The 12,950-nt window shown below is 38.5% G+C and overlaps 1 protein-coding gene across 8 annotated transcripts in view; it reads left to right on the top strand.

Annotated features, from left to right (window-relative positions):
• The window catches only part of LOC108667474 (septin-7), a 77,257-nt gene that overhangs the window by 59,107 nt on the left and 5,200 nt on the right, over nt 1-12,950 (top strand). For 7 of the 8 annotated variants that reach the window (XM_018154504.1, XM_018154506.1, XM_018154503.2 and 4 more), the window contains 7 exons: nt 5,552-5,658; nt 6,784-6,884; nt 8,252-8,345; nt 9,339-9,497; nt 9,957-10,131; nt 10,667-10,829; nt 11,713-11,757. In XM_018154504.1, coding sequence (XP_018009993.1) covers nt 5,552-5,658; nt 6,784-6,884; nt 8,252-8,345; nt 9,339-9,497; nt 9,957-10,131; nt 10,667-10,829; nt 11,713-11,757 — 844 coding nt within the window. The remainder of the gene's footprint in view (nt 1-5,551; nt 5,659-6,783; nt 6,885-8,251; nt 8,346-9,338; nt 9,498-9,956; nt 10,132-10,666; nt 10,830-11,712; nt 11,758-12,950) is intronic. The other variant, XM_018154502.2, reaches the window with a different exon arrangement.

Below are 12,950 nucleotides of genomic sequence, written 5' to 3'. Positions count from 1 at the left end.
AAAACCGTTCGTTTATTTAAATCATTGTTACGTATCCTCGTTCCATGATGAAATAAAGTTAGGTACCATTGAAAATTTGTAAAGAAATGAATGAACGCTTATTAAAACGCGAGAATTAATAGTGCAAGAGTAAGATACTTCTGCATTGTATTTTAGCGCTACAGAGAATCAGCGACTCCGGCTCTTGGAGCTATTGACTTGAGTTGCACCCGAGTTGATCTGGTGCCAAGTCCGCAGCCTTTTTTGGTGCTGCTGGACTCATCTCGAGTTTCACACAAATTATTCCACTCAAACTGAATTAACATACATTAACGATTAACATTATCTCGCTTGTAATTAATAAAATATATTATATTTCTTCAATGTGGCAATCAAAAGACCTACATTAAAAGTTATAAATCACAATTACTATTATTTAAACTAGATGCAAACAAATTGTCACACTTTATGAAATTCATTCGTGCCTCGATTATCTTACCTTCTATTTATATTCTCTCTGCACGCTATCTAGTGTCTAGATGACAGGTTCTTGAGACTTTTAGATTGTTATAGATTTTTTAGATTGTTATTCGGTATCAAGATTGTTAGTATTTTTTAGATTGTTATTCGGGACGTCACGTGCGGAAGAATTAAGTTCTTTATCTGATTGGTTTCAAAATTAAACTGGTATTGAAACTTTACACTGAAATTTGATGGGTATAGAAACTTCACCAAAGTCGGAGGCTTTAAATCCGATTTGCAAATCCTATGCAACAACGAGCTTGGTAAATCAAGTGACTCAGACTTCTTGCTTGCAAACGTACACATTTTTTCGCAACAGTGTTTTTCTGAGATGGTTTTCTTTTCAACAACTTTGAACCTAAGCTGCAACGTCCTTCTGCTTTGGGTTCAATTTATCGTTATTTTATTTTATTTATTTCATTTTTGGCTCAAACTAGGTTAATATTATCATGACCATGTATCGGTATTCATTTGTCTCCTTATCACATATATGTCCTTTGCCTCCTACCTAGTATGTATCAAAGTGGTAGCAGCCGATGAAATATCAAGGTGGATAATTACTATCAAATCAACATATCCAGCAATTAGCTGGTCTTTAATGATGCTCTTTCAATTTTAGACCAATTCCGTCTGTATTTACAAACCAGAATTAGCATACGGTTCTATACCTGTTACGGTCTGTAGGCAAAAGCTAACAACATTACTCCTATATTTCTTCTCATTGACCTGAACTCGTTCTCGTCGGATACCGCAAAAAAAATTAATTCTTTGGAAGCGATTTTCGGGCCACTAACCCCGCAGCCGCCCCTCGATCGTTCCCTCTGAACGACGTCTATTTCTTGCCGCAGCCGCGCCCTCGCGTCTGGCAAGAAAAATGTGAGGGAAAGTCTTCGTGTAGGTTGCTTGCGACGATGACTCTTGATTCGTGCCTCGTATAGGGAAGTCTTCGTCTAGGTTGCTTGCGACGATGACTCTTGATTCGTGCCTCGTCGTGCTGAGCTTTGCATGCATGGAAGCGTGGCAGTCTTCTTGTGTTGTTGTAATCGAAAAGTATGGATGATTGGGTTATAGTAACGTAATCATCCATCATATCGTTGTTTTCTGCTTTCTTCTAACTAGTTTTTCTTATTATAACAATTTATGAAGCAAGGCAGGTCCTTCAGTGCTTACTATAATTTAAGACAAATTTCAATTCGAAATTGTAATTCGTTCTCTACGATCATAAGAACCCAAGTTCCTTGTTGTTTTTTGTGTCTAGTCTGAGGACCTTGCGGAGCACGTAGTTACGGTCACAAGCCTAAGCCGTTTTATTAGAGATATCGCATTCGAAAAATAAGAGCGTCATCTATGTATGGGGACTTCTTTTTCACCACCGTAGCTGCGATCGTTTTCTTTCCTCCCTATGTGTGGGGACTTCTTTTTCACCACCGTGGCTGCGATCGTTTTCTTTCCGCCCTATGTGTGGAGACTTCTTTTTCACCACCGTTGTGGGGACTTCTTTTTCACCACCGTAGCTGCGATCGTTTTCTTTCCTCCCTATGTGTGGGGACTTCTTTTTCACCACCGTAGCTGCGATCGTTTTATTTCCTCCGTGTTGCGCGCATTACATGCTGTGCCTGCCAAATCAGTTTGCTTGCGTCGTCGTGCGTAGGCCAGAAGGCAGAGCAATAATAAACAATAGTGAGTAACTTGGTCGCGGTGTGCCATGTCCCCTAATGAGAGACCGAGGGGAATGCGCCCCTCTAATGACAGCGATGTGCGTGTCTAAATTCTCATTACACTCATCATGCATCGGCTGAGGTATTTCTAGAATAATTTGTGTTTCCATGCTATACTAGGAAGAGCTATGATAATCCGGTCCTGGGTTGAGGGTCGATATAAGTAAACGTGGCGAAACCCATGCGCTCCAAATTCTTGGTACTTTCCGCGCGCGTGTTTAGGATTCATAACCATGGACGCCAATTGTCTAATCCAATGTTGAAAAGTTGTTTGTTTGCATCTTATACTGAAAATAAAATTTAACGTCCCACCATGAATTTCGCTATACGAAGAGCTACAATGGGCCTGGGCCTGTTTGATTCACAAGGAAGCTACAATTATTCTCCAAAGTTGATAGGGTGATGATAAATCACAATGTGATTTGAAATTTGAGTTCCATAGAACAGAATGCAAGGATAAATTGAATTCAATGTCGTGATTTTCTCACGGATTTTCAACTTTTCCCATTATTTTCACTCCGATTTCAGTTATCAATCTTAAAATATCTGGAACGTATGGCCATTCGCTCGCTGAATTAAACTTTTCAAATGCACGAGCGTTCCTTAAATTGCAATATTTCTCCCAATAACAAACAGATTCCACTATTTAATAATAAAAATATTCCACTGCAAGTCCCAAATCCATTGTAACAGGACGTGAAAGGAACCCGTCTTCTAAATCTCACCAGCCCTCCTGTCAACATTTACCCAGCCTATCGCTTAATGGCTGTGGACAAAGGCTCCATGCCTATCACCGCATGACTGTATTTGTCAATACAATATCGATATATATACGGGTGCGACGAATATTTGATGTTTACTCCACGACAACCCAGTTAGTCTGTTAATTAACCCTACTAATTCTTAAAATAATAATAAATATTTATAATAATAGCTTATTATAAAAATCGTCTCAACGTCTTTGAAATTTTTTTAAAGCAATGCTCAACTCTGAGTTCCTGCATTTCGCCCTATATAGACTTGGTTTACTCATAATCTTTATTATCATTAATATGATTATCATGAGTGGTGTTTGACTCCTTATAGTACCGTGCATTGAAGTTAATTATGACGCGTGTAAAGCACGCGTACATATGTACGGCAGTATTCTATCAGGTATGGAGCTCAGTCCCATAAGGGCCTCACGACTGGCCTTCCCACGGTGCTCCTCTCAGTGGGGTATTGCGTACTCCTTTATTCACTCTAGAGGATTTTATCCTTTATTATTCTTACATATGCCTTGGTATCCTTGGTATTTGTTTCGGACGTAGCAGTCCCAGGCCACGATGGATCGCCGCTTGAGGATTCGCAATGGTTCTACTATTTAGATCATCCTTTTACCGCCAGTTGTGGATTACTAGCGAGCATGTTGACTGGGTATATGTTGTTTGTGATAGCCAATGTGACTTGGAGAAACCATATGAGTTAGTTAATCGTTATCATCTCGTGAGTGAAACCTGAGTAATACGTCAGAACATTTTTCCTTTGAATTTCAATGAAATTTAGTTGAAATCCCATCGCGGTAAAAGAAACCTACTATTTAACAGCTTGAAACCATTTCAGTCGAAACTTGAATATTGTAGCAATTAACCTCCAAGTTATCTTCTTATTTCATTTCATTTCATTAGACGATTGTAGTATGTTCGTCAGGGAAGTATTTTTGCGTATCACTGCTCGCTCAAGTTTTTAAATCCTAAGTTATTGTTCCTGAAATGCTAATGATTGAGATTAAGTTTTATATTTATTCCTGCAATAATAGAGTCATAAGACTAAGTCGTTATTATGTCGTATTTGCGGAGGAAATCTAGTGATATGTTATTAGTAAAGAATCCACGCCTCTATGCCCAGTATAAATTTGCATGACGCAATAATTAAATATGATGTCATATACTTTTTGTGTGCTAAAGTATCGTATCAATTTCATCAAATAATTATTTTAATTACAACTCGCTAATATCATGGCCTGTCCTTGCCTTATCCATTGTGTCCCCGTCAGTGGGGCGCTGAAACGGCGACATTCATCTCTGCCGCTCACTGTCATCCCAATGATTGGGCGTTTCCTGCACTGCGTATTGCTGCCGTGACGTGATACTGCGTTCTTATGTTCGCTTACTTCTTTAGCTTCTTGATACTTGTCTTATTTGCTTTTGTGATCTTTAGCGCATTAATACAACTAGTGACCTCTAGCAAACTGTCACAACTGCCCAGCGTCTTCGAGCGCCAATGCCCAGCGCCATCGAGTGGTTGTCTATCATCAGGGTAGAGGCTATACCGCAAAATATGAGCGCCTAAATATTTTTCAACCAAGATTGTCTCGTTATAATGGTTCGCACTGAACTCAAGCCGGAGCCCCAATATTTGCTCTCAAGCAGTCCATTTTTACTAATTAGTTCTGTTGCATGAAGAAAAACCAAATTACTTGTGCTCCTGGACACAAGGTTATTTGGTCAATCGACCAAGATTAGGGCAGGAAAAAATGGCATTATTATTTTCAGAAATATTAAGTGATTACGTATGTCTTTGTTTAGACTTTAGACCTTCACAACGAGTAATGTCAACAGAATTTTCGTGAAGACTGTTACTGTGAAAAGGACCAAATTGAATCCGTAATTGGTCTAGCCAAACCAATTGATGTATAAGGACAGAAGATCGAGCGTATATTGTTCATTTCTTTGTATTTTCTTTGGTGATTTTCAACTTACACCATAACGATTTTTTTTTTGTCTTGCCTCTATTTTTTATTATTATTTATATTCGATACACGCAAAAATTTTAAATTCGAGACAAGATGGCCATTGTAAATTCGTTGTTTTGGAGTGTATATATACTCTGAGGAGAGCGAACGGTGTCCGTGGGACGTTGGTCGCTTGAAGCCTCTTGAACGGCAGGGGCGACCGCAGGTTAGACGGTTCTTGGTTTCAAGGCTGCGAGTCGCAAGATGTTTATTTGCTTTAGAAGCCCGCCTTGTGCTTGTGGTCACCCGCTCTTCTCCCGTTCATATTGCAGTTGCTTCTTTCGAGGAAGTTTGCCTTCTTTCCGAGTGTTGCATTGTGAGAGACATTTGTGTGATTGAAATAAGTGTATTTAATCCGGAAAAGGGTGCATGCTTGATGCTCAAATTGTTGAGAAGTGTGCGTGCTTGATGCTCAAATTGTTCCAATATGAGACCAGAAAGGAAAAATAATCATTTCTCTCATTCACTGGCAACAGTAACGTATTTATTTCGTTATTTTTATCATTTATTGCGTTTGCTCAGTTACATGATCGTCTTATAACTCGTCTTTTTTTTCCAGGTGAAAGTGGCCTGGGCAAAAGCACAATGATCAACAGTATGTTTCTCTCCGATATCTATTCGAATGAATACCCTGGCCCCTCCCATCGCGTCAAGAAGACTGTTCAGGTTAGTCAACTCTCGAAAAAATATACCTAAATTTATAAATAAATCTGGCAAGTGAATTTCGTTACCTTCATACATTCGTCGGGATTTTTTCAGAAACTTGTACTTTTAACTGTTGATTAGGTCTATGTACAGTCGTGCTGTTACTGTCGTGCAAGGTACCAGATTTTGCCGACAAAATCAAAGCATCTTCGAATGTTTAGTATCGTAAACTCCCGACGTAAGTTAGTCTTAAACTTTTTTAGGATCTCGAGCGGTGTTTCAAGAGCGGTACCACGAGGCTAGTGGCGCCTATGACCAATTTGTTAGACGTCGCTCACGTAGCAGGTGCTTGCGACCTGATTGATGACCGAGCGCGTGACTGAGCTTTATGTCAGATACGTGAAAAAATGTAATGCTTTACGCGCGTTGGGTGTGCTATGTTACCACTGAACGCACATCGGTCCTGATGGAAAGTGTACCTGATGCTAAGGGTTAATTTACTACGACTGAAGGTGCGGCGAGTTCTAACTTCTTTGTCCCTTTTTTGGCGCTTAAATTTTTGCCTCAAATTTCCAAAACACTCGCATGTATGGTCCGAGAACACTGGTATCCGTGATACCCTAACTTGAGGCTCGGGCTACAAATTAGCGAATCGTGTTAAAAATTAAATTGTTGAATACCAGCTCATGTTTTTAAATGCAGTACTTTATTAGTGGACTTAAATATAAGAACTTGACTCGAAGATGACATTTCAATCTCATTTAGTTTGTGTCTGATTCTGTCATCCAAATTTTATGGACTGCGCGAAAACGAAGCAACCAATAACGTAGTTATCGTTTTGCAACATTCATTATTATCAGTTGTGTTCTTAATCGTCTTTCTTTTTCAATTTGTTATACATCTTATGTACAACCTGTAGTGTTTTTATTTCAGTATTGGTGTTGAATTGGAATTGTACGTTCTTGGCTGTTTTCGATGAAACGAAATTATTTTGCTGATGACAAATTTATTTTCTCATTATTGTCAATGCACGAGCGCGCGTGTTGACATTGCGTATCTTTCAAATAGTCATTGCATGTTTTCCAATTTGTTTAGCCTTTCAATGTTGGTATTGTGTATATTATTAAAACTTTGGTGTACCCGCAGGTGGAGACGACGAAAGTCTTGCTCAAAGAGAACGCAGTAAACCTCATGCTGACCGTCGTCGACACGCCGGGCTTCGGGGATGCTGTCGACAACAGCGACTGGTTTGTTCTTATTGGCCTATCTCAGTACCTGGGCCTATATTTTCAAAAAAAGTTAAGATATCGTAAGTTCATCAGCCAATCATTGGCGGCCTTTCAAGCAAAATCCACCAATCATTGACAAGAAAATAGAGCGTAAGTACGTACGTTCACTTAGCTAGTTTTGAAAGTATGCCCCAGGGCCTATACTTTCAAAAAAGTTAAGAGATCGTAAGTTCATCAGCCAATCATTGACGGCCTTTCAAGCAAAATCCACCAATCATAGACAAGAAAATAAATTGTAAGTACTTACGTTCACTTAGCGAGTTTTGAAAGTATGGCCCCTGAACACTATATTGCTGACATCGGTGATTGACTATTTTAACCGTGGTGATGGTTTATGACTATTTTAATATAGCAACAATATAATACGATTTCCGCAGGAGCTTCTTGTTTGTTATTGTGTTCCTGTCACAAGAAAATATTTTAATTTCTCATAACAACTCTTGTCTGTCTCGAGAAAACTACGGTGGTCTCGGCAATACCACGCGAGTCTAGACGATACTACGTTAGTCTCGGCAATACTGCGCTAGTCTCGGCAATACTACAAAAGTTTCTTTATCGGAAAATTTTGTTTTCCTTAACGCAATTAAGCTGTTACGTCGGTTGCAAAAGTCATAAATTCTCCTTTGAACGGCGTTTGCTTTCGTCCCGATAATCATTTTCTTTTATCTTGTTGTTCTATCATCTTGGTCATCTATCTTATCATTCGCTTGATTGCTCTTGCATCTAATACATTTTCCCATGTACTCGCAGCACTCGTATAAAGAATATTGTATAATGCTTACAAAAATTCACTTTATCTCTAGTTATTGTCCACTTGAAATTGTCACTTCCACTCGTTAGTCTAGGTTCTGATAGCTGCTTCTGTACATTTCGGTTTTGCTGATGATAACGTAGGTACTTACTTACATTATACTCGTGTTCTCAGATTTTCAAATTGATGATGTAGCTGGACTCTTGACCTTTTTTATGAATACGTGGTGATTTTTTGAGATTTTATTTTTTTTGCATATACTTTCTTATTGTTTGCGATTGAAATAATTAAGAGATCTCGTAATTTGCACCGACGGACGATATGATACTTCGTATCAAATTATACAAAATATAGTACGACATATATATATTTACTCAGGCTTATACTCAGGCCTGAATATATACACGTCGTACTATATTTTGTATAATTTGATACGAAGTATCAAATTACCAGTCGATTCGATAAGTAAGAAAGAATATCTTCGACTGAGAGTTAGTCGTATTCTTTGAATTATGATGCCCGTACTTGATGACAGATGTAATTATTATATTAAATAATTTTTTGTTTTCTGCAGTTGGCAGCCCGTGATAGACTACGTGGAGTCCAAGTACGAAGAATACCTCAATGCCGAATCCAAAGTCAACAGAAAGAGCATCAGCGATAATCGGGTGAGCATACATGACAGTTGCGCTGGTGAAGATAATAGTTCGTTGACGCGGTTATGTACACAATTCCTACACTAATTATTATTAGACGGCAGGATTTACTTGTTTACACGCGTGCGATCGATGACCAGAGAATTCGTTGATTTATAATATATTATCAGTGAATTCTTACACTGCAGCTCTGTAGCCATTCACTGCAAGTGAAGCTGCGTCATCTTCTTGGCTAATTAATTAAATGTGAAAGATAGGAAAATGTGATTATGAGCTTGTTCCTTTGTCTTAAAATATTCAATTCTTCCTTTGCTTTTTTCATACTTTGCTTACTTGATTAAAACAGTACGTACCTCTGTTTTCGGTACCCTTCATTCTTCATATAAAAAGTTTCGCTTATCTTTCATCATCGGGAAATTGAAAGTGTATCTGCGTAGATTGATAACAAATTTTATGGTACTTTTAAATTGAAGTAAGTATTCCCCTGAGAACATTTTTCGCGTTCGACATGAGACATCGTAGGTGTCTAAGCCTACGGTTGTTAGACAACAGACGGAATATGTGTTGACAAGACTGCTGCTTGCTCTGTTATTTCATAACATTTACGCTCATTTCCGTTTTTATCATTATCAGTTATTACTGGCTAAACCTGATGTAAAAGTAGTTTAATTAATATACAGATTTTCTCGCGCAACTTCCTAAAAATGCCGTATTTTTACTTGCACTTCTACTTCATGCATTCTCCTATTATTGTCTGTATGTTATTGCCAGTATAAATACAACGCATTAGAAGCACGTGTAGTTGACTTTCTTATCGAAAGTTTGGAGCGATAGTGGCTGGTTCCACAAATATTTTTGGATTTGCAGCCTGACTCGTGGCTACTGTACTACTTCTGTAATTAAGTTCATCTGAGTGCCAAAGCCTTGCAATTCAAGCGATCAACTAAATTGCTTATATAGAAAGAATTCTTCCGTCTAATACTTATAAACTAATTATGTTCACAGGTGCATTGTTGTCTGTACTTCATCGCACCGTCGGGCCACGGCCTCAAGTCCCTGGACATCGAGTTCATGCGGCGTCTCCACGACAAGGTCAACATCATCCCCGTCATCGCTAAGGCCGACACTCTTACGCCTGAGGAGTGCCAACACTTCAAAAAACAGGTACAACTTTCCATCCAGCTGTTGAAGTTGTGATACCTTCCAAAGATACAGGTGAAATTGTCAATCCAGCATCGTAATCTTTGACGGCATTTTAACCATCTACCGCCTGACACGAGTAACCGGAGCAATATTGTCACAAGTCTACTTCCCAAAAAAAGATACGTTCTAGTGAGAGCAAAATGGCATGCACTTATGGTTGCTGCCACATACGGCAACTTTGAAATGTTCTCTGTTGCTTACAAACGTCCTCAGGTTGCTACACTCAATAGTTTACGTATAATTTAAGTTGAAAGTTACGTTCCAGGAGAGTGACACACGGCGCTAGAGGGTTAAGATACGGGCGAAACTGTTTATGTCAAGCTATCTGCAACCAGACTCTTCAGAATTAAGTTATTACCCTGGCAAATTATCTTATTTATACTAGAAACAATCTTTCAGAATATTATTTCCTGCCCTCAGATCATCAACGAGATTCATCAGCACAAAATAAAGATATACGAGTTCCCCGAAGAGGACGGCGACAATAACAAACTCAAGCAGCGAGTTCCTTTCGCCGTCGTCGGCTCCAACGTCACCACCGAAGTCGACGGGAAAAAAGTTAGAGGCAGAAAATATCCCTGGGGCATCGTCGAAGGTTAGTATTCCATTGCCGGCCATTAACCGTGATGCCTCCATTTGTTTCCTTATTTATAAATGCTATCTCTGTTTTAACCTTGAAGTAATTAAACATTACTGAGGCCGTAAATACCCCTATGGCATCGTTGGAGGGTTAGGTTTCTTCTTGTTTTGGGACCTAAATCTTCCTAAAGGAATATTTTTTATTATTTATAATGCCATTCATTTTCAAACTTTGAAATTATTTGAGACTTGAAAAGTCTGTCTTGTAAATTCAAAATATTTTGAGTTTTGTGATTTGTACAGCGTGGCTCATTGATGAATTCTCATCCAGAATCAGAAGCTTCAAGTCGTTTTCCTTCCGTGACGATAATCCAATTTATTTTAGAAGCGCTAGTCGATTGAATTCATTTCGGTTTTGCAATTATTAATTTTTTAGATTTTTCGTCAAATCAGAGTTAATTGATTTAATCGTATTTTTGAAGTCTCACTGCGACTGACGTCTCACTGTGAAGTCTCACTGCGATTTCACTTAATCATATTTTTGGTTGCAGTTGAGAACCTGTCTCACTGCGACTTCATCCCCCTGCGCAACTTGCTGATCAGAACGCACATGCAGGACCTGAAGGAGGTGACGAGTAGCGTGCACTACGAGAACTACCGATGCCGGAAACTTGCCGGTGGCACCACTGACAATAAATCTAAATCAAGCAACAAGTGAGTTTAATGAGACTCTTTGGTATTAATTTAATCCTCGCACGCAAGGATCCCGACTTGGATATTTACTCGTTCACACTTATTGAATACACTATCCATACATTCATGGTTCATCGTCATCTCACGCATCTTGTTGACTGTTGAGTGCATTAAAAATAAAAGTTTCTTTCATTCAAGTAAATGACTTCAATATTTATCCTATGTTGAATTAAAAAAAAGAAAATAACTGAAGAGTTAAACGTATGATAGTTTTGTTTATTTATTTTATCCACAACAGAGCGTTATGCTGCTCTTGTTATTACCAATGTCGATTGAATATCCATTATTCCAATCAATTATATTATTCCGTGATCTCTTAGCAATGAATATTCAGCAATTTCACCGCATAGCCTGTAATCTAGTCGGATCTATTGCACATCTGACAGAAAGTTTTAGCCTTATCATCAGTCATTATATGTGTCCTCAATTTTTTTATAAGAAAAAAATTGCCTAATATAATTAACTCCGGCATATTTTACTACTGAAGCTGACTGCCTTTTTCTCGGTTCTTCATATCAAGCAAACGAATTAATTATTCTACTTGTTTAGTTCCCAGTTTTGTCGCAAACCTCGTCTATCTTACTAACCCCTTCCGTAACTTTGCATGTGCCTCTTCTCCAATTTTTATTATTTACTCCTGACTCATTCTCTCTACCTTCCCCATTGTATGAGGTTTCAAGGAATTTTTCTCTGCCTGTAAATATAAAGACTTCATGTGAAGTTTATTTTTCCTTTTGATGTCTGACCGCCGTCCAGAATCGGTCGAGTCTTCCTGTTAGCCTGCTTAAAAAAACTCGCTGCAAGTTTTATTTTGCTTGTCTTAACCGTGCTTGTTCTAACCCAGACCTTCCTGCCTCACAAGGAGTAAGAACTCTGTAGCCTCAGCGTGGTAAGTGAGCTATTCTCTTAAATAGCTTTTAACTTTACTACACGATCGTTAAGTTCTTGATTAGTACTGTCGTTACTAACTGCATCAGTAACTTCTTGATTCGTACAATCGTTTCTAATGACCGTATCGTTGGCTTCATGATTCGTACTACCGTAACTAATGGCATTCTAGTTAACTTCTTGATTCGTACCGCCGTTATTAATAGCCCTCTCGTTAACTTCTTGATTCGTACCGCCGTTATTAATAGCCCTCTCGTTAATTTCTTGATTCGTACCGCCGTTATTAATAGCCCTCTCGTTAACTTCTTGATTTAGCCCTCTCGTTAACTTCTTGATTCGTTCTGCCGTTATTAATAGCCCTCTCGTTAACTTCTTGATTCGTACTGCCGTTAGTAATAACCCTCCTCTGTTTAAGTAGGTATTGGTTATAATTTATCGTCATTCAAAGATTTTACTGCTGGGCTGACGATTTTTTCATAACTGTGTATAAATTTTGGCTCGTACTCGTTTAAGGATAATTAAAATCTTGATCAATGAACACGGACCAACTTGTGAATAAATAAGTGACGATTTATCCGTACATTATTGACTCAAAAAAATGGGACAAGAAATTCGTAGGAGCAATGAACGAAATGGGGATTCTTCCTTCTCTCCTTTCCTGCTTTCATCATTCCCTTTTCGCATGACGTTTAAAGAATATCATCCTTCACTGAATCGTTGTCCCCAGCTTTTTACATGTCATTTTGATTAATTCGCAATTTGTTGCGCGTTCCCTGCGTGATGTATTAATCATGGTAGCCCAGGTTATAGCGTGTTGTACTCATTTATCCAAGGATTCCTTTGTTCACCGTTGGCATTTCTTATCTTCATGACCTAGCATAAGCATTCAAGTAATCCTGTTGATGTGCTTCCCTTCATTATTCTTATAACTTTGTGGACTCGAATAGCTTGAGTTAGTTCTGCTTATATTGATCAACTGTTTCTTGGTGCTATCACTCATAACTTTTGTGAGACACATAAGAGTTTTGTGCAACACATTTGAATTTTGCGCCAGACATGAGAGTTTTGTGCAAAACATTTAACTTTTGTGCAACACATTTGACTTTTGTGCCACACATTTGACTTTGATGCAACACATTTGACTTATGTGCAACACATAAGTTTTGTGCAACACATAAGAGTTTAATGCAACAC

The sequence above is a fragment of the Hyalella azteca genome, unplaced genomic scaffold (assembly GCF_000764305.2).
Source record: "Hyalella azteca isolate HAZT.00-mixed unplaced genomic scaffold, Hazt_2.0.2 contig2766, whole genome shotgun sequence".
NCBI classification, from domain to species: Eukaryota; Metazoa; Arthropoda; class Malacostraca; order Amphipoda; family Hyalellidae; genus Hyalella; species Hyalella azteca.
Note: the sequence above shows the minus strand (reverse complement) of the source record. Positions and strands in the feature narration are given on the sequence as shown.